The 25,406-nt window shown below is 33.4% G+C and overlaps 3 protein-coding genes across 5 annotated transcripts in view; 1 reads left to right on the top strand and 2 right to left on the bottom strand.

The window, feature by feature from the left end:
- The window catches only part of LOC142341527 (eukaryotic translation initiation factor 4E-1A-like), a 544,656-nt gene that overhangs the window by 84,718 nt on the left and 434,532 nt on the right, over positions 1–25,406 (bottom strand). The gene's annotated exons all lie outside the window — the stretch shown is intronic.
- LOC142341529 (persulfide dioxygenase ETHE1, mitochondrial-like) overlaps positions 1–25,406 on the bottom strand; it is a 520,203-nt gene that overhangs the window by 60,267 nt on the left and 434,530 nt on the right. The gene's annotated exons all lie outside the window — the stretch shown is intronic.
- LOC142340823 (uncharacterized) overlaps positions 1–25,406 on the top strand; it is a 232,662-nt gene that overhangs the window by 17,967 nt on the left and 189,289 nt on the right. For both annotated transcript variants that reach the window (XM_075391555.1, XM_075391554.1), the window contains exons 2-3: positions 15,044–15,076; positions 20,074–20,208. In XM_075391555.1, coding sequence (XP_075247670.1) covers positions 15,044–15,076; positions 20,074–20,208 — 168 coding nt within the window. The remainder of the gene's footprint in view (positions 1–15,043; positions 15,077–20,073; positions 20,209–25,406) is intronic.

Genomic DNA, 25,406 nt, shown 5'->3' with positions numbered 1-25,406 from the left:
ACCTCCAACACAATATGAATTAGTTTTGAACTTATTTAAAAGACTCATTTCTATATTAAAAAAATAATGGATGTTAAAAAGCATAATTCCTTTGTTATTATTAAGCCTAAACCCAAGCCTAGGCCTAAGCCAAAGGTTAAGCTTGAAGCTAGAGGCTTGGCTCTAGAGAAAAAAAAAGAAATTAGATATTATTTATGCTAAAGGTTTTGTTAATGCTAATAAGAAATAGTTAGGTATTAATAAGAGTAACAATTAGAGCTGATGTAAAAGCTATAAGTATAAGTATAAGTATATGGTTATGTGTAAGTAAAAGTATATAATTATAACAATAACTATATTATACTATAATTATAAATTATCGCTAGAGTTATATCTAAAATTATAATTATCGCTAGAGTTATATCTTTGACTTAAATTATAACTATGATATAATATCAACCATCTCATTACCATCACTATTCACGCTAATAACCTTTCTAGTTATTACTAATGCATGACATATAACATCTGCAACTGCAGCACTAAATTTAAAATTAAGTTGTATTGGTTGTGGACCTATATGATCCCTTTGATATCTAGTATCGAATACATATATTCTGTAATTACTTCTGAATGTTCTATGATTTATATATGGTTTTATATTATGTGGTAGCCCATTATAATTTTTATTAAAGCTAACAATCTCTTTAAAGGCCTCATTAAATTTATTGGTACCATAATTAATATTCATTCTATCCTCGGGATAAAACTCACAACCAATCTTACAATAACATTCAGCAACATTCATTACATCAAATGTACTTGCATCATGAGTTTGCTCATTAACATTATTATTTTCAAAACCAACTATTATATATTGCGGTCTTTCCATACCACTTTCCATACCTAGATCAAACAAGAAGTTAGTAGCATTAGGCACATTCATATAAAATGTCTTTCTTTCATAATAAATAAAGTCTACATTATTCTTTTTATTCAATCCTTTCTGCACAATAATTCTATTATCATTACTAGGATCAATACTAGGTACACACCATGATATATCTCTAATTTCTATAGTACCATCATTAGCAACTGCACCAGGATTAGCATTAACTCTATATAGAGCTCTATCATTATTATTTCTTTTTAATTATAGTTTAAATCCTAAACCATATATAATCTTTTCTAAATCATTTACGAAACCAAATAGATCACTCATCTTAATCATCATATACATATGACCTCGTTGTGCAGCAATATGGTCAATATTAAGTTGACTATCTCTATTGCCTTGATTTCTAACAAAACCACTCTCATATTCATCACCAGTGCTAGTTAATAACTTATAAATCAATAGATTAGGATGACAATGATCTATATATTCAATAGTCCTTCCACCACTAGTTTCAAGCTTAATTGAACTAAACAATGCCATCATACCATAATTAACTAATCAGATATTAGCATCATTAGCAAATACACCACCAGCATCATCTGATACAACAACCTCTATCTCTAGATATGAATCACGCAAATTTAAGTGATTCTCTTCTCTGTTGAGTATGATATTAATATTGGTATTAACCGTGTTCATTGTTGCCAGATTATTAGGTTTATATTTTATAATCTTACTTTTGTGTATATCATTATTATAATTATAAGTTGTATCCAAATTAAAATCCATTTTTATTAGATAAAAAATGACAGACAATTTAATCTTATATGAACTACAAAAGATACATGAAACTTTAACTAAAACTAAAGAAGAGCATACACTTAAGTTTAGAATGATAAAGCCAACAGAAAAGTTTAACTTTAGTGAACCTATACTTAATACAACAAAATTAGGTTTAATTAGATTATCTGTTTATAATTCAGTGTTTAATGTGAATAGGAGAAATAATCAATTCTTATATGCTAGTACTGTTATAGAAGATGATGAAGCTTTACCTCGGGCTCTTAGCTCTGACCCTAACCTTAACCCTATCTCTACCTCAAGCCCAAACATTACGTCTATATTTAATATAATTATAAAGGAATCCCGTTGCTATATTCAACTATTACACCGGGAGCATATGAGTTAACTGACATAGCAGAATTAATAAGAGAAGAAACTGATGGTAATGTTATAATAGAACCTGATAAGAATACGATGAAATGTTTAATGGAAATAAAACAAGGAGCACTCAGCTTTGATATAGAAAACTCACTAGCCTCATTACTAGGATTTAGAAAAATAATTTATAAAAAAGGTAGATATAAATCTCAGAAAATTATTGATATTATGGGTTTGAGTACTATTAACATTCATTGTAATGTGATATCTGGAGCTAAAGACAATGGTAAAGATACAGACATACTATATACTTTTAATCTAACTGAACCACCAGGTTACTTGATAAATATTATACCAACTAATATTTTGTATCAAAATGTAACTAAAGATGGAATAGAATATATAGAATTTCATTTTAAAGATGAGCATGGAAGACCTATAGACTTTAAAAGTGATGTATTAAGTTTTACTTTTCATTTGATTTAGACTTATACTTATCTGCGAAGCAGGTTCCCCCGATACTTACACTTAGACTTATCTGTTAAGCAGGTTCCCTGATACTTATACTTATACTTATCTGCGAAGCAGGTTCCCGATACTTATACTTATACTTATACTTAGACTTGTACTTAGACTTACACTTATCTGCGAAGCAGATTCCCTGATACTTAAACTTAAACTAAACTACAAAAAAATCTCCGATCCCAATTAATTCATAGTTTACCATTAATATTTTTATTTTTAGTTATATCAATGACAATATAATTATAAGGCTCTTTCCATACCTTATTACATATATTAGCAAAATCATTATAACTAAGTTCAACATTATTAAAGAAATCTTGATATATAGAGGACTTTACCTCTCTGTTCAAATAAAATAAATAGATTACAGTTCTCTCTAACACTCTGCCTATCCAGAGAGAACAGGTTTTGATTAAGATATATCATATTACAGTTTTTATGTCTACCTCTACAAAAGTATTCATTAATAACTGGTTCTTTGGCTCTAACATCATCAAATATCATTGGTTTCTTTAAGTCTTTGGGTAGTTTATCAAGAGATAGTAAATCTTTTATATCTTTAATAAATTCAACATCTGCTTTTGGGTTTATTCTTTTTATACCATGGTACTGATCAACAGTAGGTCCAATGATGTATAGCTTATCAAAGTATATACTAGCTAGAATTAGTTTTTTTAATAAGAATGTCTTACCACAATCACTAGGACCAGATATTATACATCTAAAGTTATCTGGGAATGCGGCTTCAGTAATTACATCATCATTATTTAAACATAAATATAGATCATCATTTATGTTTACAGATATCGGTGAAACCGCTTCACGGATTTTATTAGTAGGACTATTACTAATGCTATTACTGTTGCTATTCCTATTAGATTTACTCCTTTGATATTTTTCATCAAATAGATATATAAAATTATCATTATCATTACCATTATCACTATCATTATCATTATCATTATCATTATCATTATCATTATCATTATCATTATCATTATCATTATCATTATTATTGTCATTATCAATGACATTATCCTTATCATTAACATTATCATTATCATTAACATTATCATTATCATTATTAGCAAAGCTACTTCGTAGATCATTAACATTATCATTAACATTATCCTTATCTTTATCACCGCCTCTACTACAACTTAAACAAAAACACTCATTGTATATTCCTGGATATTTACATTGATTAACTAGAATATTCAAAGCACTTTTAATTCTAAATCCTCTATCAATAAGATAGATCATATATAAGCAATAAGCCCCACAATAAGATTCATCATATTGTTGTATTCTCTCATTAGAGCCTAGATCAACATATTCTTTTAGGAATAATGGTGGGGTTTGTACACCAAAACTATCAAAGTAATACACAGGACCACCTTCTCTTCTCATAACTAAAACCCAATGTGTACCTTCAGTTGGTTGTAGATTTAATTTAATGTTGAAGTTAGGATCCCTGATACTATCTGGAGTTTGATCTCTCATTACAATCTCAATTGGTGTTAGACTTATATCTTTACTAATATCTTTTATTCTGATATCACTCATAGCATTATTATCAATATTAAATTTATTATTGAATTCCTCAACAGTTAGGATGAGCATTTTATATAATAAATTTATTAAATGTAAGTCTAATTATAAGTCTAAGTCTAAATCTAAATCAAATCTATATTTATTATATAAAAATGGAAACAGGTAGTGCAGTTTTTGATTTTATTATTATAATTGGAATTTGTTATATAATATATGATTCAAGACCAAGTAAATATACAAAACTAGAAGAAAGCTTTGGTGGATTTATGAATAGGAGTCTAGTTAGATTTGAATATGAAAAGTCACCATTACATACTATTGTTTATGGTGGAACTGGTACAGGCAAAACATATTTTATTAGACAATACTTAAAGATATACTTAGACCATGATCAAGTTCAAGATCAAGTTCAAGATCAAGTTCAACATCAAGTTCAAGATCAAGATCAAGTTCAAGATCAAGTTCAAGATCAAGTTCAAGATCAAGTTCAAGATCAAGACCAAAGGTCCATAGTTATAGTTTGTAAAGATTGCAGAGACTGGATAGATCATGAGTCTAATAAGTTTTATACTGGGTTTTAAATGTGATATAAATATGATCACAAAAAATAATATGCATAAACTTCAAAATTGTGTAATAGTACTTGATGATATGGGTGATAGGTTAAACAAGGATATAGGTTATTATTTTACTGAAGGTAGACATTATGATATTCAAATGATTGTAATGTGTCATAAACCAGCTCAAATAATTAATACAGCAAGAATTAGTCGTGATACTATTTATTTAACAACTTATAATGAACCTGATCTATTTAAAAACTTTAATGAGATATATAAATGTGAACATGACTTCAATAAAACAATAAGTGAATTAAATATTAACTATTATATTTGTACAGATGGAATGTCAGATGAACTTCGTTATGGTATAATTAAATATAATAAAAAGGAAAATACTTTTATTATTATTAGTAGTAATAGAACCTTGATATATGATTCAAGAGTTGGTTTTCTTGATTTAAAAGCTCTTAGTTTAAAATATGATTTAAAAAGAGAAGATATAAATAAACTTATAGCATATATGAGACCAATAATGATTAATGCAACAGATAGAAATGCTATTAATCATGATAATTATCAGTTTTATTTTAATAAACTTCTTACTTTAAATAATATTAAAATTCAGAATGATGTTTTAACAAAAGAGATGATTAGGGGAAAGGGTATGAAAATTTTCTCAAATATTGGTGGAATTATAGAAACAAGTTTATTCATATTTAATTGTTTTTATCCTGATTCAATATCAAGAAATGCTGGAACTGTAGCAATGGGAGCAAGCACAATGTTGAGTAGAGTAAATACATTAGTTAATGCTGGATATGGAGAAGTGTTGGACTGTGAAACACGGACAAAGTCCGATTCCTCGATCTGCGAAGCAGGTTCCATGATCCAAGAGGAATATATAGATCGGGGAAGCAGTTATACTGATCAGGGAAGCAGTTATACTGATCAGTGTAACTGTGACTTCGTCAATGAAGAGATGGGAATTTTGAATAGAAAGGGAGGAAAGTTTTTAAACAAACTATATATAAATAGTGAAGAATTTAGAGAAGAGTTTATAAATTTTGTTAAAGATAAAAAAGAATTAGACCTTGATTTGATTTTAGATAAGAGATGTAAAACTAATACACTCAATACTTTAGGAAATAAATATTTAACAGAGTGTATCACATCTAAAGATAATACTAAAGATTTATTTGAAATCATGGCTAAATATTATCCACAAATTTGTACACCGATTCTACAGCATAGCTAATATTATCTGCGAATTTGCAAAACAACTCCGTTGAGCAGTTTGGTAAACCACGAACAAAGTTCGTTCACTGAGAATTTTATCTATTAAAAATGCTTTTACAATGTTTAGAGTGTAACTATAAATGTGGAAACATTGCTGTTTTAAAATATCATTATGAATCATTTCATAAAGATAAAACTGATAAATGTATGTGTGGTAATATAATATTAAGTGGTATTTGTGCTAATGATTTTTCCCCATGGGGTTGTTCTTTAAAAAATGAATCTAGTTCTAGTTCTAATTCTAGTTCTAACCCTAGTTCTAATTCTAATTCTAATTCGAGTTCTAACCCTAGTTCTAGTTCTAACCCTAATTCTAACTCTAGTTCTAACCCTAGTTCTAGTTCTAGTTATAGTTCTGGTTCTGGTTCTAACCCCAGATCTAGCTCTAGTTCTGGTTCTGGTTCTATCTTCGACTATAACTCTAACTCAGATCCTAACCCCAACCCTAACCCTAACCTTATCCCCAACCCTAACCCTAGCCTTATCCCCAACCCTAACCTTAACCCCAGCTCAGAAGTATTAACTAGATGTTGTAATAAGGGTAATTATATAAAACCACTAAATAATTTTGATGAGGGTAAGTATACATGTAGAAGTTGTACTTCAGCTAAAGTTAATTGTCCATATTGTACTTCTGTTGTGAGATATGATGGGATAAGGGCTCATGTAAAGAAACAACATCCAGATGTAGAATTGACTTGAAGATTTAGTAGAAATCTGCAAAGCAGGTTCCCTGATATAACAGAAAGATTGGTAAAACCACTTCATGGATCAGCGGGGCTGGTTCCCAGATCAGCGGAACTGTTTCACAGATCTGATATTGCCCAAACTGGGGAAAGTTGTTCATGTAAATACTATAATTTTGTATCATTTCTTATTAATAAAGGAATAAATATAGAAAAATAAAAGAAAACATAAATTTATTGAAAAGTATAGATAATTTGAAATAAAAAGTATAAAAAAATGAAAAAATATCAAAAAAGAGGGATTCACTCTTTAAGAGCGAAAAAGAGCGATCTTTTCTACTGGGTATCACTCCGAATAAGAGTGAATCACTCTTAAAGAGTTAAATGTAAATTTTGCTTTGATTTTTTGATTTTTTGTTTTTATTTTTGATTTTAATAGATTTTTTATTGAATTTAGAGCTAATATATAGTAGTGGATAAAACAAGGGATTCAACAAACAGTAAAATTTGGCCCGATTCGACATGCGCGATTAGCGTTAGGAGAAAGGGACAAATTTTACTGGTGGTTGAATCCCTTGTTTTATCCACTACTTACAAGATGAAATTTTTTGTTAATTTTGAAAAAAAGACAAAAAGTTTAAGAAACGTTTTGCACTAACACAGTCGAATAATTGAAAACAGCTTACTTCTTCTGAGAGAATTTCAAAAAGCACAACGTTATTAAGAAAATAACGTTTTAGTTCTATATCCCTCTTCATCAAATACAGTCAATCTGGGATTTTCATAACTCAAAATTTATATTTTTTAGTAACCATTAGTATTGATTTGTTTGATAATAAGCGTTGCTATTGAGCGACCGTCACAATGTTTTTTTTCAGTTCTTAGACTCTTTTTTTTAAATCCGTCTTTATGGTTATTCATTCATAATGAATAGTTTAAACGTGTGAAGTTTTGAATAATGTGAAGTTTTATGAAAAAAAGTTTTTGATAAAAATGTGTTAGTTTATATTTTGAATTTTGTTATAATTCACTTTATCTGGTCACCGAATAGTTCGAATTAGCTGATACTGCAGGCAACCGCGCCATGATTAAAAATGAAGTGAACATACCTAAGGGCAAAATCTTGTTGACACTCAGCAAAATGTCATGTGGTACCTGTGTACATTTATCAAATCCTTTATTTATTTGACGCAGTAACATTTCATATTATGTATTTATTTAGTTCAAATTGTTTGCCCTTAATTTACATTTCACTATTAGTCATACTTTGTGTCTCAAGTTATTTCATTTCATCCTTTCTTGGTTTCCCGCTTCGTGATCAAACATGTCTGATAACACGTTCATAATTGCCTACATGTAATTGAGTTTATAGTTTCAGTTTTACAATGCAATATCAGTTGCTCTTCTCTCTGCAACCTCGCTCCGCAAGTAAGCGTAAATCAATTAATCTTAGATTTCGCTCCGTGAGTCACAATTCTAAAAAATGTAAGTAAACCCGCGTCGCAAGTGACTATCGAATTTAAATAATATACAACATGGCGCAGTCAGCGGACAAACTTACGCCGCTCGGGATAGATGCCTTTTGGGACAAGACAACACCCGACCCGCACCTTCGATGAAAAAAAGGAAAAAATTGGGAGTAAAATACAATTTGGCTCTACTTGCAAAGGAGGATATCATTCTCGACACTCTTCTCGGACAAAAACCTGAGATGGTGGACCTCCCGTTGGAACCCATTTATGAAGGAGACAAATGTTGGTTCGTCCGCAATATCGGAGAGAGAAAGAAATGCCTTTAATGCTCAGCAAAAAAAAAGATTTGGCAGGACAGGTGTCAACGATTGGTTGAAATCGGTATCATCTGCAGAGATAAACCATGGCCAATCGCTGATCGTAAAATTGTCTCACTTCTATACTTGAGTATCGGGGTTGAAGGACGACAAATACTAAACTGCAAAAACCCGCACATAATGCTAGAAACCCTGTCCACTGCGGAATTTTGAGAGTTTGTAGAAGCTGCACTCCTAGGAACCCGAAACATCACTTCCAGCCGTCACGGATTTTAAACTGGATTTTATGGTATAACAGATATGACGGTAGAATTTCAAAAAGCAATGGATTATACTCTCATTGGTTTAAAAAATACCTATTGTTCTTAGAAGCTGCACTCATACGACCCCAGAACATCCGTTCCAGCCGTCACGTCTTCTTAATAACGAAACAACTATGAGGTGAAACTGTCGAGTACTTTATGGTATGCTGAAAGAATTAGCTGAAATATGCGATTTCAAAAATAAGGAGGAAACTTTGATACGTGATGTATTCATCACCAATTTAATTGACCCTGAGATTCAAAAAAACTCCTCAAAAATAGTAGAGCTGCATCAGACATTGGAAATGGTCATTATTATCGATTTCGGGATGCGAAATCAGCATCAAATGCAACGAAATAACAAGACCCTTATACCGGCCAGGGTGAATGCATTTCAATTTCCGAACATCTCGCGATCACCAAATTGGTCATTTTAAACAATTTCCAATAAAGGTCAATCGTCCACCACTATATTGTTCAAACTGCGGCGAGAATTGGCTCCCAAATCATTGCGATAAATGCATTGCTAATGCAAAACTTGTAATAATTGCGGCTTAATGAACCACTTTGCCAAAGTCTGACGAAAACAAAAGAATGCGAAGCCTCGAAATCTTAAGAATGATCGGTGAATACATTGGATGAAGAACAAAATCTTGAAAACTCATTGAATTTTCTTCAGTCAACGAAACTATGCGAATCTGACTACAGCCGCGGGGCGGACAATACGGTTGCCCTCGTCCAAATCGATATTGCAAAAATAGAAACTCTAAACTTGCCCTCGCGAAATCGGTAATGTTTCAACTACCCTCCTTGTGGACTCCGGGAGCAGGTTAGCATTCTCAAACGGTCTCTCGCGTCGCAAATAAAAAAAAACCAAACCACAGGTTTTCTGGATTCAAGAGAAAGTCAGCCCACAACTCGGGACATTCTCGAGCGAACCGATTTGCATTGAAGGAAAAGTACAGGCTCCAATTACAAGCAACGGTTGGACTTCAAATTTGGCCATATTCACCGTCGTCGCTGATGGCCTAAAATCAGTTTTATCAAATAGGCCTAGCTGCAACACAATCCTCTTCAACTCAAGGTAATCACGTCAACATCATTTTTCCTTGTCAGAATTCAAAGATAACTTCGCGCGTTATCATATCAAAAAATCACATGGTTAAATCTAATTTTCACAAAGATCTTCAACCTAGACATTAAAAGGGTAGAGGCATACCTATTTACCTTTAAGATAAGGTCAATATTGAACTGAAAAAGTTATTAGATGAAAGACACATAATAAAACTGTGTAGTTGCCACGATAAGTACTTTACTTCCCCCAATTTAGTCACCCTAAAATAGACCAAACAATAAAACTTGCATTTGACTCAAAATTTCTAAAGAAACCCATTCACGAAAACAAGTATCGAATGCCTAAAATTGATATACTTATCGAGTCCATTTCTCAAGAAATTAGTGCTCCCGCATCGCAAAACACAACTTATTTCTCTACAATAGACTTGAAGTAGGCGCACAGTCAAGTTAACATAGATCCAAACACAACAAATGACGGTAATTTTAATATAATTAGCAGCGACATGACAAGTAGTTACGGATCTCAAACTGCATTTTTTGGTTTACAGATATGCCGGCAGAATTTCAAAAAGCAATGGATTATACTCTTGTTGGTTTAAGGAACACCTATTGTTTTCTGGATGACATCTTGATTGTAATAGGGCATCGGATGAAGAACATATGCATACCAGTTTTCCAAATACCAAATACCAAATTAGAAATTGATTGGCTTGGATACCACATTTCACAATCAGTTATTTCGCCTATCGAAAGCAAGACCTCAGCTATTTTGGTTCTTGAAGCAACAAAGACAATAAAGAAATTCCGTTCTGTTTTGGGTTCAGTGCACTGTATTAGTAAGTTTATTCCAAATCTAGCTCAAATTAGTCATCCACTCCGCCCCCTATTGACAAAGTCATCTGAAAATTATTTGCATGATGTACATGAAAATTGCTTTTTTGAAACGATGAACCGCATCGCGAACACTACTGTAATTAGTTGCTACAACCAGCAGCTCGAAACGCGCATAAAATGTGACGTTTCCTGCTCCGGTCTTGGAGCAGCGCTTGAATAATTAACAGTTGATGGGTGGAAACCAATTTTGTTTACATCTTAATTTTCAAATTCGTGTGATGAACAATCTAGCGTCAATGAACTCGAACTTCTCGAGGTAGTTTGGTCTATTAAAATTTTCAAAAATTATTGATATGGCAAACATTTTACAGTAATTACAGATCACAGAGCTCTTATTTCCATATTGAAGGAAAATAACCGCTCTAATAAATCGTATAACAGTCGTTTAACTCACTGTATTGATAGACTACTTCCATTTCTTTTTGATATTGAACATTTGTCTGGGGCAAAAATGGGATTGGTGGACTATATTTCACGACAGCTAAATCAAATTGATAAACAAGTGCCCGCATATGATGAAGAATTTGTTGTGGCTAAATTAAAAGTTATCTGTGCATCAGTCATTTCATTAAAGTTAAAATCTAATGAACCCGCACCTCATTTACACTGTTTGATACAAGCGCATGATCCCGCACCACAAGTCACACCTAAAATTGATTCTACATCTAGACAGATTATTTAATTAGCACACTCGGTACCCGTGTACATAAACAATGTTATTATTTATTTCCCATGCCGTGAAATCAAGTTACAAATACAAGCTGTAATTTAAACATTTTAAAAAAATGCATACCACGCGTCACAAACACCAATTAGCACTTCTTTCTCAAAGCGAAATGCAAATCAATGTAAACAATCCTTGCAAAATAAGAACGAAAAATATCTCGCGAGGCGCGAATCTCAATTCAATGAGCCTAATTTCCCGCCAATAAGAAGACCTCTCAAAAATATTTCTAAAATTCACTACCCAAAAAAGGCATCAGTGCTTACCTTAAATCACTCTAAAATTCAGTTGCAAAAATCTTCTCAAATAATACTTCACATTTTAAACAATACTCAGATGTTAATCATATCGACGCAAATAAACACAACATGCTTTTTCAAAAGCGAATTACAAGATTCCGCTTCACCGACCCCTCACACACCGCGAACTCATCCCCATATGCTTTCAAATTCAACTCGCGCTGGAAATCAACCCTTAAAATCCCCAAGCGCTACTCACACCGCAAATCCTACCCGCATTACAACTCCAACGTCCCCAGCTCTGTCATCAAATGTCAGTACTCCTCTAACACCTAGCCCTCAAATCCCTAAATTTGACATCATCGCTAACTCAAAATTTAGTAAGTCGCTGAATGCATCTCTAAATAGCAAGGACGCTGTATTAAAAGAGGTTCGAGATTGTATCCTCACAAATAATGAAAGCAGATTAAAAGCATTTATTCCATTTATCCACTTCTATAGGAGAGATCTTCACGTCCGTTCCGGCTGCGTGTGTATTGACGAGAAGCTCGCCATACCTACTGTCTTTCGCGAAGCCCTGCTCGATGATATCCACGCGACTTACACTGGTACTTGGGGAATGATTTGCATGGCCACGCATTGCTGGTGGCACTACTTGAACCGGGAATTAATTGCAAAGCGACAGAGTGCAAACCTTGCACAGCAATTGGTAAGAATCTAAAATCTGTAATTCCCGCTAAACAATTTCGACCTCATATACCATGCGTTGATTCGAATCAGGAAATCCAAACAGACTTTGGAGGACCTTTCTTTGATGAAAAAGGCAGAGAAGTAAAGAAATCGTTTCTCTAAATATCCAACTGCATGTATAAATGAAAAAGCTAATGGACCAAATGCTTTCAAAACTTTGGACGTGTACATTGAGATTCATGGAATTCCTCGTTCTGTTCGACTGGATCAAGCAAAATGTTTTGTTGGAAATCAAGTAAAAGATCTTCTGTACTAAGAAAAATATTCAAATTTTTGAAGCCTCTGTTAATAATCATCGTGCTTTTCTTTTGGTAGAATGACTTATTCAAACAATTAAGAATAGACTGACATGTATCAAAAACAATAGGCCAATAACGCATTTCGTTTAAAGCATGCATTAAAGAATATCAATCGCGAATTGCATATCTGTAAACAGAAAACAACAAAGGTCTCGCAATTCGAAGCACAATTTGGCCGAAAACCTATTACTCCGCTGAGCGTAATCCCCACTAAACCTAAACTGTCTAACCTCTCGTATGAGAATATTGTAAACCACTATTTAGATGAAGACACATTCACACCCGAGGTCAATCTTCCCGATGGTAAATGGCTCAATAAATATGCAAGCGTTCTAACATTCTGAAAGTCATTCCAACAACATCAGCTATAAAAGATTCTGGGGAAGTCATCATCACTGTACGAAATATACGAAATAGTGACATAGCTAAGTTTGGGAATGTTCAGGAGCAAAAAAAACTTAAAAATTTGTGCAGATGGACGGGGGCCAAGGATCTGCGAGAAGCTTGTGGAAGAGTAAATACAAAGCCACATCAAGCAATTCATCCGTAAATTCCAGGTTGAAAAAAAGATGAAGCAGCACAAACAAGATCCCGGCAGTGGGGTTTCATCTTCTCGCTCCAATATTCCACACGCAATGCGAGGGCGCACACCGATGATACCGGAATTCCCTGCAATTAGAAATCAACATGATGGCGAACATGACGCTTCTACACGCGAATTAATCCTTCCATCACAAGCAGCATCGTCATCGGCCCTACAACAAGTTGCACCAGCAACATCAACATCGCAGGGCAAGCGTACTTCAGATAGGAACCACCGTAGCTCCTCATAATACTGTTTCGATACCTCATCTTCGGACTCGACCGTCGCAGCCCCGCTAGAACGCCCACGCCGATTGGAAGATATTGAAATCTCAACATCCACCCAGGTCGGTTGAAAGACAGTGCAAAATATCGCTATTCAACAACCCGAGGAGACCAACATTTCTATTATTGGAGAAGTGTCGCCAACCGATCCTCGCGTACGACCATTAGTTGATCAGTTGGAGAACGATGTGAGATCGATGACATTTCTTGAAGCTAAAAATCAAGAAATGAATGAATGATCACTTCTAAAGCAGGAGACTACAGAAAACTAGTAAACATTATTTTTATTATCGTTTTTTTTACATATGATAATCAGAACATATATTGTTATTATTTATTTAACCGGGGACCAAATACTGATTTGTAGAATATTGTTACTATTACTATCCACAAAGAAAACTTGCTCATTATAAAATTTTTTCTTTTGTCACAACAAAAGATATGTGATACCTGTGTACATTTAACAGTTTGTTTAATTGTTTGATGCAGTAAAACTTCATATGAGGTATTTATTTAGTTCAGTTTATTAGCCCTTCTTTTACATTTCACTTTTATTCATATTTCGTATCTCAAGTTATTTCGTTTCATCTTTTCTTGGTTTCCCCCTTCGTGATCACACATGTCTCATCACACGTTCATACTTGCTTACAAGTACTTAACTTTATTGTTTCACGTTTGCAATTCAATATCAATTGCTCTTTTCTCTTTACAAACGCGTTCCGCAGATGAGCGTAAAAGAATTAAGCTTAAATTTCGCTCCATGAATCACAATTCTAAAATTTACAAGTTAACCCGCGTCGCAAGTGACTATCGAAATCTAATAGTGTAGGCCATGTCCCTTGGGAGAAAAAAGTGGTGCCTTGCTTGTCGTTGGGTTTGAGACATTTGTAAGAAAACGACCTGCAATCAATAAGCTCCAAAAATGAGCCGTTTAATGTGTGCTATAAAGATATGGATGTGGCTCAGATTGACTTTGTAGTTTCAAAGCTGTAGCTGGTCGGTTTCAGGGGTCTCTCTTCAACCTTACAGATTTTTTACTGATTTTTTATTTGAAACATCTGCGTATATTCATTGGTGTTAAAATAAGCCGCATATGAATAAACTTTTTTTACTGAGAACATGAAACCAGTGTAAACAGAAAATAAATGATTATTATTATTTTTTTTGCTGGATATATTGTATACTATGGGGAAATACAGCTGTAAATTATAGGTTGTTAAATAATTTGAATCCGCGTGGTGTCGACTGCGGTTTGTAGCTTCTTTTTATTTATTGATATGTCCTTCCATAATATTTTCTTAAAATTTTATGCAAAAAACTTGTTACCAGTTGAGGCGGAGTTTGAAAAATTTTACGCGCGAAAAAGCAATAAAAAATTCCCCACTTTCAACAGTTTATCCGACTTATTTCTGAGCTTAGAAAATATACCCGTTGTTTCAGGTGAATTTACGAATGATATTACTTATGGAAACGGTGAGTTATTTAAACTATAAGTATAACTTTCTCACCCTAATTTATGTATCGCAATAATATTTACTAAATAAGAAAGAAACTACTAAAGATGAAAAATAATTTAAAAAATTGCGATTGTTACCAGTGCGTCAATTAGCGGTGAATCATGTTGGGTAAACCGGGAAAAAATGCAATTCACAGCAGTTCCCGCTTATATTGAAAATTTCCCGCCGTGATTTAACAGGAATTGTTAGAAAACGGCTATGGTTGGTATTTCGCGAAACAATGGTCATTTCTGGTTTGGAAATTACCAGGAACACAGGAAGAAGCACAGTAGTAGTAGTAGTAGTAGTAGTAGTAGTAGTAGTAGTAGTAGTAGTAGTAGTAGTAGTAGTAGTAGTAGTAGTAGTAGTAGTAGTAGTAGTAGTAGTAGTAGTAGTAGTAGTAGTAGTAGTAGTAGTAGTAGTAGTAGTAGTAGTAGTAGTAGTAGCCTTTTCTGACTTTGGGCAATTTCTTCGACCATTTTCAGAATAGCCGTGAAAAACATTTTACCCAAATTAAGAAGACCATTTTACGAAAAACTTCCGCCTCCCAAATTCAGAAGAGGGTTGCCCAAATTCAGAAATGGATTTTTTGACCAATTTCGGAATTGGCCCGGTGCCCATTTTCCTACTCCACTCCTACTACTCCGTGGAATTTGGGTAAGTGTTCTGGGGATGGTGGCCGAATCAAAAAATGGGCTCAAAGGTGTTGTGAAACTACGACAAAAAAAGACACTTCTCATTTTCAAACATTTCAAAAATTAAATGATAAAAATGCAATAATTCGAACAGAAATTTAACAAATGCGAAAAAAAAATTCGCCCAAATTAGGGTGTCAGTGCAGGTCAATTGGTAAACATAACTGGCATAACTTGCGTTTTTTGCGTTGTTTTAGAAGTTTTGGCTGCAATTGGATTAGTCTGGTATTTGTGAGTTCCAAGTGTTTCGTTACCTTAGCGTTTCGTGTATTTGGCGATTTATAAATTTACTCTTTTCACAAAAGTTTTTGAAAAAAATAGCAATGAGATCCTTTTTTGAAGAACTGTTTGCACTAAATCACTGTTTTATCTCAAACATTTTGTCTTTCCAGGAAAACAAATGGCCTTGAGAGAAGATCTGCTAACCGCCGGTTTCCTCCAAATGTCAAATTTTCGCACCGAAACTCAGTTTCACTTGATAAATTGCCTACTTTTAGAAAAAAATTATTTGCAAAAGACATAAAAAAAATCCCCAGTGGGCCAAATGGCCCACTGGGGATTTTTTTTATGTTTTTTGCAAATAATTTTTTTTCTAAAATTAGGCAATTTATCAAGTGAAACTGAGTTTCGGTGCGAAAATTTGACATTTGGAGGAAACCGGCGGTTAGCAGATCTTCTCTCAAGGCCATTTGTTTTCCTGGAAAGACAAAATGTTTGAGATAAAACAGTGATATCGTGCAAACAGTTCTTCAAAAAAGGATCTCATTGAAAAGTTTTTCGAAAACTTTTGTGAAAAGAGTGTTTTTACAAATCGCCAAATGCATGAAACGCTAATGTAACAAAACACTTGAAACTCACAAATAACAGACTAATCCAATTGCAGCCGGAACTTCCAAAAAAAAAAAAACGCAAAAAACGTTGTTATTTAGTTGTTTTTTTAATAGGAACAATATTTTTTTTCACGGCTCTCCACGTCAAAACGAAATACGGCTGTCTTTCCGTAATACGCCTGGAATTTTTTATTAGCGCAAAATGACGCACGCAAAAGAGGTTTGGGATGAGGGGTCAAAAAAAATGAGGGGTCAAAAAGCAATATCGCTAATAAAAACAAGTTACCAAATTAATAATCAAGAGAAATTTTTTTAATCCAGATTCAAAATCTTGCGAGTTACTCTTTTCACAAAAGTTTTCGAAAAATTTTTCAATGAGATCCTTTTTTGAAGAACTGTTTGCACGATATCACTGTTTTATCTCAAACATTTTGGCTTTCCAGGAAAAGAAATGGCCTTGAGAGAAGATGTGCTAACCGCCAGTTTCCTCCAAATGTCAAATTTTTGCACCGAAACTCAGTTTCACTTGATAAATTGCCTAATTTTAGAAAAAAAATTATTTGCAAAAAACATAAAAAAAATCCCCAGTGGGCCATTTGGCCCACTGGGGATTTTTTTTATGTCTTTTGCAAATAATTTTTTTCTAAAAGTAGGCAATTTATCAAGTGAAACTGAGTTTCGGTGCGAAAATTTGACATTTGGAGGAAACCGGCGGTTAGCAGATCTTCTCTCAAGGCCATTTGTTTTCCTGGAAAGACAAAATGTTTGAGATAAAACAGTGATATCGTGCAAACAGTTCTTCAAAAAAGGATCTCATTGAAAAATTTTTCGAAAACTTTTGTGAAAAGAGTAACTCGCAAGATTTTGAATCTGGATTAAAAAAATTTCTCTTGATTATCAATTTGGTAACTTGTTTTTATTAGCGATATTGTGTCTCAAAAAAGTTTTCTAGAGTGTTTTTAAATTTATTTTACTTGTTTTCTTGCGTTGATATCTTGCAAGATTGCAGCAAGTATCTTGCAAGTTTTGAATCATCTCAAAATATTCTAGCAAGATCTGAATGCGTTCATTTTTAAGAAACGACTTCACTGATTTGAAAATAAACGCAAAACACGCCAAATAGCCCATGAAAACATCATTAGCACAATCTGAAAGACCAAAACACGATGAGAAGCTTGCTCGAGAGAATGCCCAACATAATCTTAGAATTCGCCCTACGTGGACAGATACATCACGAGGAAGTCATTTCCTAGCTTCACAACTGCTGCCGACTGCTTCGATTTAAATAGAGGAAAGACATGTTTGTTATAGCTGTTTGTCAAAGTTATGCCTGTTATGCTTAACAATTGACCTGCACTGCCACATAAATTTGGGCGAATTTTTTTCGTGTTTGGTGTTTGTTAAATTTCTGGTCGAATTTTTGCATTTTAATCATTAAACTTTTGAAAGTCTTGAAAATGAGAAGTGTCTTTCTTTTGTCGTAGTTTCACAACCCTTTTTAGCCCAATTTCTGATTCGGCCATCATACCCATAACACTTATCCAAATTCCAAGGAGTAGTAGGAGTGGAGTAGGAAAATGGGCACCGGGCCAATTCCGAAATTGGTCAAAAAATCCATTTCTGAATTTGGGCAACCCTCTTCTGAATTTGGGAGGCGGAAGTTTTTCGTAAAATGGTCTTCTTAATTTGGGTAAAATGTTTTTCACGGCTATTCTGAAAATGGTCGAAGAAATTGCCCAAATTCAGAAAAGGCTACTACTACTACTACTACTACTACTACTACTACTACTACTACTACTACTACTACTACTACTACTACTACTACTACTCGGTCGAAGTAACTGAGTAATCGATCTCCAGAACGAATTTCCCAACAACTCCTCTATCAAATTCTTGACCAGCAGCGACCCGCGATAATTCGATCTCTTACACAGAAAACGTATATGAACCATATATGAATCAGACTTATCATCTTTAACAACAGTGTAGTGAAATCTGCAGAAAAGACGCAAGCCAACACAATTACAGACTTGAAGTTGTGATATCAGATTAAATTTACAGGACTTGGGAGAAAATTTTTGAGAAGAATATTGAAACAAATTATGACTTCCTTTAATTCAATTGATGTTTAAATTTTCATTCATCCTTCGCTATTTTAAGTTATGCTCTTCGTCCAGCGCCCATTAGTGTCCCTGGGTTTTTCAGGCAGTTCTCGTTAATGTTAAAGGTTTTAACTCGTCAATGAAACGTTTTTGACTTCTTGTTGAAAATTTTTTAACTCGTTAGTGAAACGTTTTTGACTCTTTAATAAAAATTGTTTAACGCGTTCTTGAAGAGGTTTTGCCTCGTTAAAGATCAGACTTAAATAGGCCATAGACAGTCATGATCAGGCATTAGCCCCTTAATTAACAGAATTTAAGCAAACTTTAGCCATGCCGCAGACCGCGGAGGCAGATTTTATTAAGCTGCTCAACCATGTAATAAAAACGCACTTCAACCCCCCCCCCCGCCCCTGGTGCATTTTTAATTGTCTGATCATTAATGCACAACTCAACCTGGGCGGATATCAGCTAAAAGTACTTGTGCAAAACCACTATCGTAATCACCCTCTCACTCTCGATTTTGATTTCCCTTGTGTTCTTGGGGTAAACAACAGTGTAGTGAAATCATCAGAAAGGACGCAAGCCAACACAATCACTAACTTGAAGTTGTGATATCAGATTAAAATTAGAAAACTTGGGAGAAAACTTTGGAAGAGTACAAAGAAAAAATTTTATGGCTTTCTTTCATTCAATTCATTATTCGCTATTTTAAATTATGCTCTTTGTCAAGCTCCGATTAGTTTCCTTGAGATTTTCAGGCAGTTTTCGTTAATGTAAAAGTTTTAACTCGTCAATGAAACGTTTTTGACTCCTGATTGAAAAGGGTTTAACTCGTTAATGAAACGTTTTTGACTCTGTAGTAAAATTTTTTTAAACTCGTTAATGAAAAGGTTTTGCCTTGTTAAGGATCAGATTTATACAAGCCATAGACAGTCATGATCAGGCATTAGCCCCTTAATTATCAGAATTTAAGCAGACTTTAGCCAGGCCGCAGACCGTGGAGGCAGACTCTATTAAGCTGCTCGACCATGTGATAAAAACGCACTTCAACCCCCCCGCCCCCGGTGCGATTTTAATTGTCTGATCCTTAACGCACACCTCAACCTGGGCGGCTATCAGCTAAAATTACTTGTGCAAAACCACTATCGTAATTACCCTCTCACGCTCGCATTCGATTACCCTTGTTTTCTGGGAGTAAATACAACTTTTGGGGACAAATATACAAAATTCCCTCACTACCCTCATTTCTACCCTAGCTTTACATTCTAAGCTTTATTACTCCCATCTGTTGGAGTAAAACTCAGCTGTATATTTTATGACGAGAATCTGAGATTGTTTATGTTTGAGACTGCTGGCTGATGAGAACTGATACCTTCAACAATAGTCAATATGTTTGTGCTGACGAAAGAAAGTGTGTACCAGTCAATAGAATTTGCAATAAACGCAATGATTGCAGTGATGGCAGTGATGAGAAACAAGGATGTAAGTTCGATTCTCCATCAACTATTCCTACCCAACAGGTTTTAAAAACTATGCTTTGGGGCCAATTGTGCTTTATATCCTCTTCAAGTGATGATAGTATCTTCATTACGTGACAAATGTACAAAAAATCTTGCATACAGACTCGATTTAGTTGCGCTATAAACCATGTTTTAAGATCGACTAGTGAAAGCGTGTGGGACGACGAGTGACACTAAGCTATTTAAATACAAAGTTGCTTAAAAATACCCCATTCCCACGAATGTAGCATCTAATTGCCGAAACGAAAGAAACCGTTACCCGGGTTACTACTTCTTAGTAGTCATACAAGGATCATATATGATGTCATACAAATCATACGCTATTTTTTAGTACGATCCTTGTATGATTGCTTGGAAATCATCAATGATTCTGTATGACTACCGGGACATCATATATGATCCCTGTAAGACAACCAGGATATCATAAGAAGTTAGAACAATTATGACACCTTTATGAATAGTGGGAAACGATTTATGACCGATGTATGATTACAGGGGAACCATTTATGACAAAAGTATGTTTACCAGGAAATCATATATGCTTTTGTATGATAACCAGGAAATAAAATATGATCCTTGTATGATAACAGGGACATCATTCAGGCAAAACACATCAATTAAACGGCAAGCACCATTTTGGGAAACATCTATTAAACTACTAAAAAAAGTTATGAACCAAGCTCGTGAGTAAAACTAGGTTTTTGCTTCACTCAAATGGGTCCTTAAAAATACAAATGCATACATACCTGAAGACATTATGACAAATTTCATTTCTTAGAAATTTCACCTTTAGCTCTAAAATTTAAGTATTTTGCAACTGGTACAGTAAGTACATTCCAGCAAAGTGCAAAAATAACAGATAAAACAGAAATATCTGACATCTACTATACCTCGGAAAATAGAATACAGAATACATTTTAGAGGAATTTTTTTGAGACGAAAAAAAGTTATTTCTTACTGGACCAACAAATACCAATTCTCCTGTTATTTTGGCCACAGAAGACATCTACTAGAGCAAACTAACTGGCTGTCAAAACCCCGGGAAAAGACAACAAGCCCGGGAACTATACGACAAAATTTGCTGTATTTTTGAAGAAAAAGTAGACCTAATTCTACTAAGAAGGAAACCTAGCAAAAGCCAACAAAACCACTTTATATGTAAAATAGTTGTACCCATGTTCACTCTCAACCACAAACAATTTGAAAAGACGTCAAATATCAACATAAACTCCTCTATTTGTTTGCATAACAGTAAAAATGAGTTCAAAGTTTTGCTGAAGACCATTTTTTCTAGAAATCAAAGTTTCTTGAAATTTTCACTAGTGAAAGTGAGTTGCATATACTTTCTAAATGTTACAGTCAGTACAAAAATAACAGAAAAAAAAACAAAAATATCGAACATCTACTATACATAGGAAATTTGAATCGCTTGTCTCTTAAATTGAATCTCTTATTGGAACCAACAATACCAATTCTCCCGTTTTTTGCCGTAAAAGACGTCTACTAGTGCTAACAAAATTGTCTTGAGCGTCAAAAAACCAGGAAAAACAACTTAGAGAGGAATGTACGAGAAAAATATGTTATGTTTTTGAAGAAGTAGACCTTATTCTTCCAAGAAGGGAAGCAAGAAAAAACAAGCAGTTTTTTTGTATCCAAAACGGCCGCGCCAATATAAAATTTGAAACATAGACAAATCGATAAAAACGCCAAATCCAACAAATTTTCTTCTAGGTAGATATATAAATGTCAATAGTAGGTGGAAATGTCTCTAAAGGCCGATTTATTTAAAAAAACTTATTTATTTATTTATACGATTTATACGATTTATTTAAAAAAACTTTTCAACTACTTCCACTTTTGAACGTAATTTTTACAAATTTTCAAAATTTCTAGATGATACAGTAAGTACAGTTCAGTGAAGTACAAAAATAACAGAAAAAAACAAAAATATGTGACATCTACTGTACATCGGAAAATTGAAGACTTTTTAGAGAATTTTTGTTGTTTGAGAAGTTAAGTTATCTCTTACTGGAACCAACAAAACCAATTTTCCCTTTCTGTTTACAATAGGGGACGTCTGCTAGTGCTAACTAAGTTTTCGAGACCGTCAAAAGCTTAAAAAATCAGCTTAGAGAGAAATTTACAAAAAAAGATGGTGCATTTTTGAAGAAGAAGTAGACACAATTCTTCTAAGAAGGAAACAAAGAAGAAAACCAAAAAACTTTTTTATACCCAAAAAAGCTCTGCACATATCAATTTTTTTATATAAAGCAGAATAAAAATCAACACTGGAAAACTTTTTACTAGGTCGTTGTATAAAACTAAAAGGAGGTCAAAATATCGCTGAAGACCGATTTCTCAAAAAAAATTTAGCAATTTTTTGCCATTTTCACTATTGGACCTAATATTTATAATTTTTGCTTTTTCTACAGTTAATTCAGTGCTGAAGAAGAAAAATAGCAGAAAAACAAAAAAATATTTGATATCTACTAAAACTCAGAATTATGAATATTTATTAAAGGAAATTTTTTATACAAAAAGTAGATATATCTCTTAATGGTCCCAACCAATTCATATTTTACGTTCTTTTTGTAATAGAAGACGTTCACTTGTGCTAATTAACTGGACTTGACCGTCAAAAGCCCGAAAAAGATCAGCTTAGAGAGAAACTAACGCAAAAACATGCTAAATTCTTGAGGAAAGAAAGAAAGCACAATTCTATCGAAATGGAAACCAAGAAGAAACAAAAAAACCACTTGATACGTAAAATAATCCTATCTGTATCAATTTTCAGGTAGAGACGAATCAATAAGAGGTCAAAAATCAGCAAACTTTCTCTATGTGGTTGTTTAACAGTGAAAATGTGGTCAAAATTTTGCTAAAGTTTCCTTGCAATTTTCTTTTTTGGACACATTTTTAGATATTTTGTAATTTTTACAGTTAGTACAGGCCAACAAATTATAAAAAGTAACTTAAAAAAACAAAATATTTGACATCTACTGCACATTGGAGGATTGAAGAATTTTTAGAGGAATTTGTTTGAGACGAAAAACGCTATCTGTTACTGAACCTACCATTTCCAATCCTTCGTTCTTTTTGCCGTAGAAAACGTATATTAGTGATAACTAACTGGTCCTGACCGTCAAAATCCTCGAAAAAATCAACTAATTGAGAAAAATACAAAAAACATGCTAAATTTTTGAATAAAAGTAGACCTAATTCTTCTACGGAGGAAAACAAGAAAAAACCCACAAAGCCATTTTTACGTCCGAAATTTCCGTGCCTATATACATTTTGAACGTGGGATAAATCGATAGGCAGTCAAAAAACAACAAACTTTCTTCTGGTTGTTTTATAAGATTAAAAATGACACCGAAATTTCGCTGAAGACCGATTTCTTTAAAAAATGCAAACTTTTCTGCAATTTTTTATGCATACGGAAAATTTACTTATTTTTCATTTGGTGCGGTTGGTACGGTCTCCCGAAGTATAAGAATAACGAAAAAAAACGAAATATCTGACATCTACTATATCTCGGAAACTTGAAAACCTTTTAGACGAATTTTTTTTAGAAAAAAAGAAAAGTTATCTCTCACTGGACCCAAAAGTTCAAAAACTCCCGTTCTTTTGCACTAGAAAACCTCTACTAGTGCTAACATATTTGTCTTGACAGTCAAAAGCCTGACAAAGAGTAACTTAGAGAGAAATTCACGAAAATATGCGCCGTTTTTGTTAAAAAAATTTTAATTCTTTCAAAGAGGAAACCAAGAAAAAACAAAAAAAACCACTTGATATGTAAAATAGTTGTAACAATGTACCTTTTAAAGCATAAGAAAATCGATGTGAGGTCAAAAGTCAACAAACCTTCTCTAGGCGTTTGCTTAACAGTAAAAATGTGGTCAAACTTTCGCTAAAGATCAACTTCAAACTAAATTCAAGGTTTCTTTGCATTTTCACATTTGAACGTAAATTTTAGATACTTTGTAATTTTTACAGCTTGTCATTTTTAGAGGACTCTTTTTGAGACCAAAAACGCTATCTCTTACTGAACCTAACATTTCCAATCCTTCGTTCTTTTTGCCGTAGAAAACGTATATTAGTGATAACAAACTGGTCCTGACTGTCAAAAACCTCGAAAAAATCAACTAAGAGAGAAATAAAAAAAAGATGCTATATTTTTGAATAAAAAGTAGACCTAATTCTTCTAAGGAGGAAAACAAGAAAAAACCCACAAAGCCATTTTTACGTCCGAAATTTTTGTGCGTATATACATTTTGAACTTGGGACAAATCGATAAGCAGTCAAAAAGCAAAAAAAATCTTCTGGGTGTTGTATAAAAATGAAAAGTATGTAGAAACTTCGCTGAAGACCGATTTCTTAAAAAATGCAAACTTTTCTGCAGAAAAATTAGAGCTCATTCTTCAAAAAAAGAGACCAAAAAAACAGCAAAACCATTTTATAAATAAAACAGTCATACCTCTATACATTTTCAAGCGGAAGAAAAACGATATGAGGTCAAAAGTCAACAAACTTTTTTTCTAGGGTGTTGATTAACAGTAAAAATGAGGTCAAAGTTTTGCTAAAGAGCGATTTCTTTAAAAAAAACATCCAATGTGAGGTCAAATCCAATGTTAGGAAAATCGATATGAGGTCAAAAGTCAACAAACTTTTTTTCTAGGGTGTTGATTAACAGTAAAAATGAGGTCAAAATTTTGCTAAAGAGCGATTTCTTTAAAAAAAAATCCAATATGAGGTCAAATCCAATGTTAGGAAAATCGATATGAGGTCAAAATTCAGCAAACTTTTGTTCTAGGGTGTGGTATAACAGTAAAAATGAGGTCAAATTTTCGCTAAAGTGCACTTTCCTTTTAAAAAAATTATAGTTTCCTCGCAGTTTTCACATTTGGAAGTATTTTTTATATACTTTGTTAGTGTTATGCTTATTACAGGCCACCAAAGTTCATAACTAACAAAAAAACAAAAATATCTGACATCTAGTACAGATAGCAAAATTGAAGAATTTTTAGAGATTTTTTTTTGAGAGGAAAAAAATTTATCTCTTACTGAACCTAACAATACCAATTATACCGTTCTTTTTTTAACAGAAGACGTTTACTAGTGTTAGCTAAATTGCGCTGACCATCAGGGGCTGGAAAAAAC

Source organism: Convolutriloba macropyga, chromosome 6 (assembly GCF_964194025.1).
Source record: "Convolutriloba macropyga chromosome 6, txConMacr16.3, whole genome shotgun sequence".
NCBI classification, from domain to species: domain Eukaryota; kingdom Metazoa; phylum Xenacoelomorpha; order Acoela; family Convolutidae; genus Convolutriloba; species Convolutriloba macropyga.
Note: the sequence above shows the minus strand (reverse complement) of the source record. Positions and strands in the feature narration are given on the sequence as shown.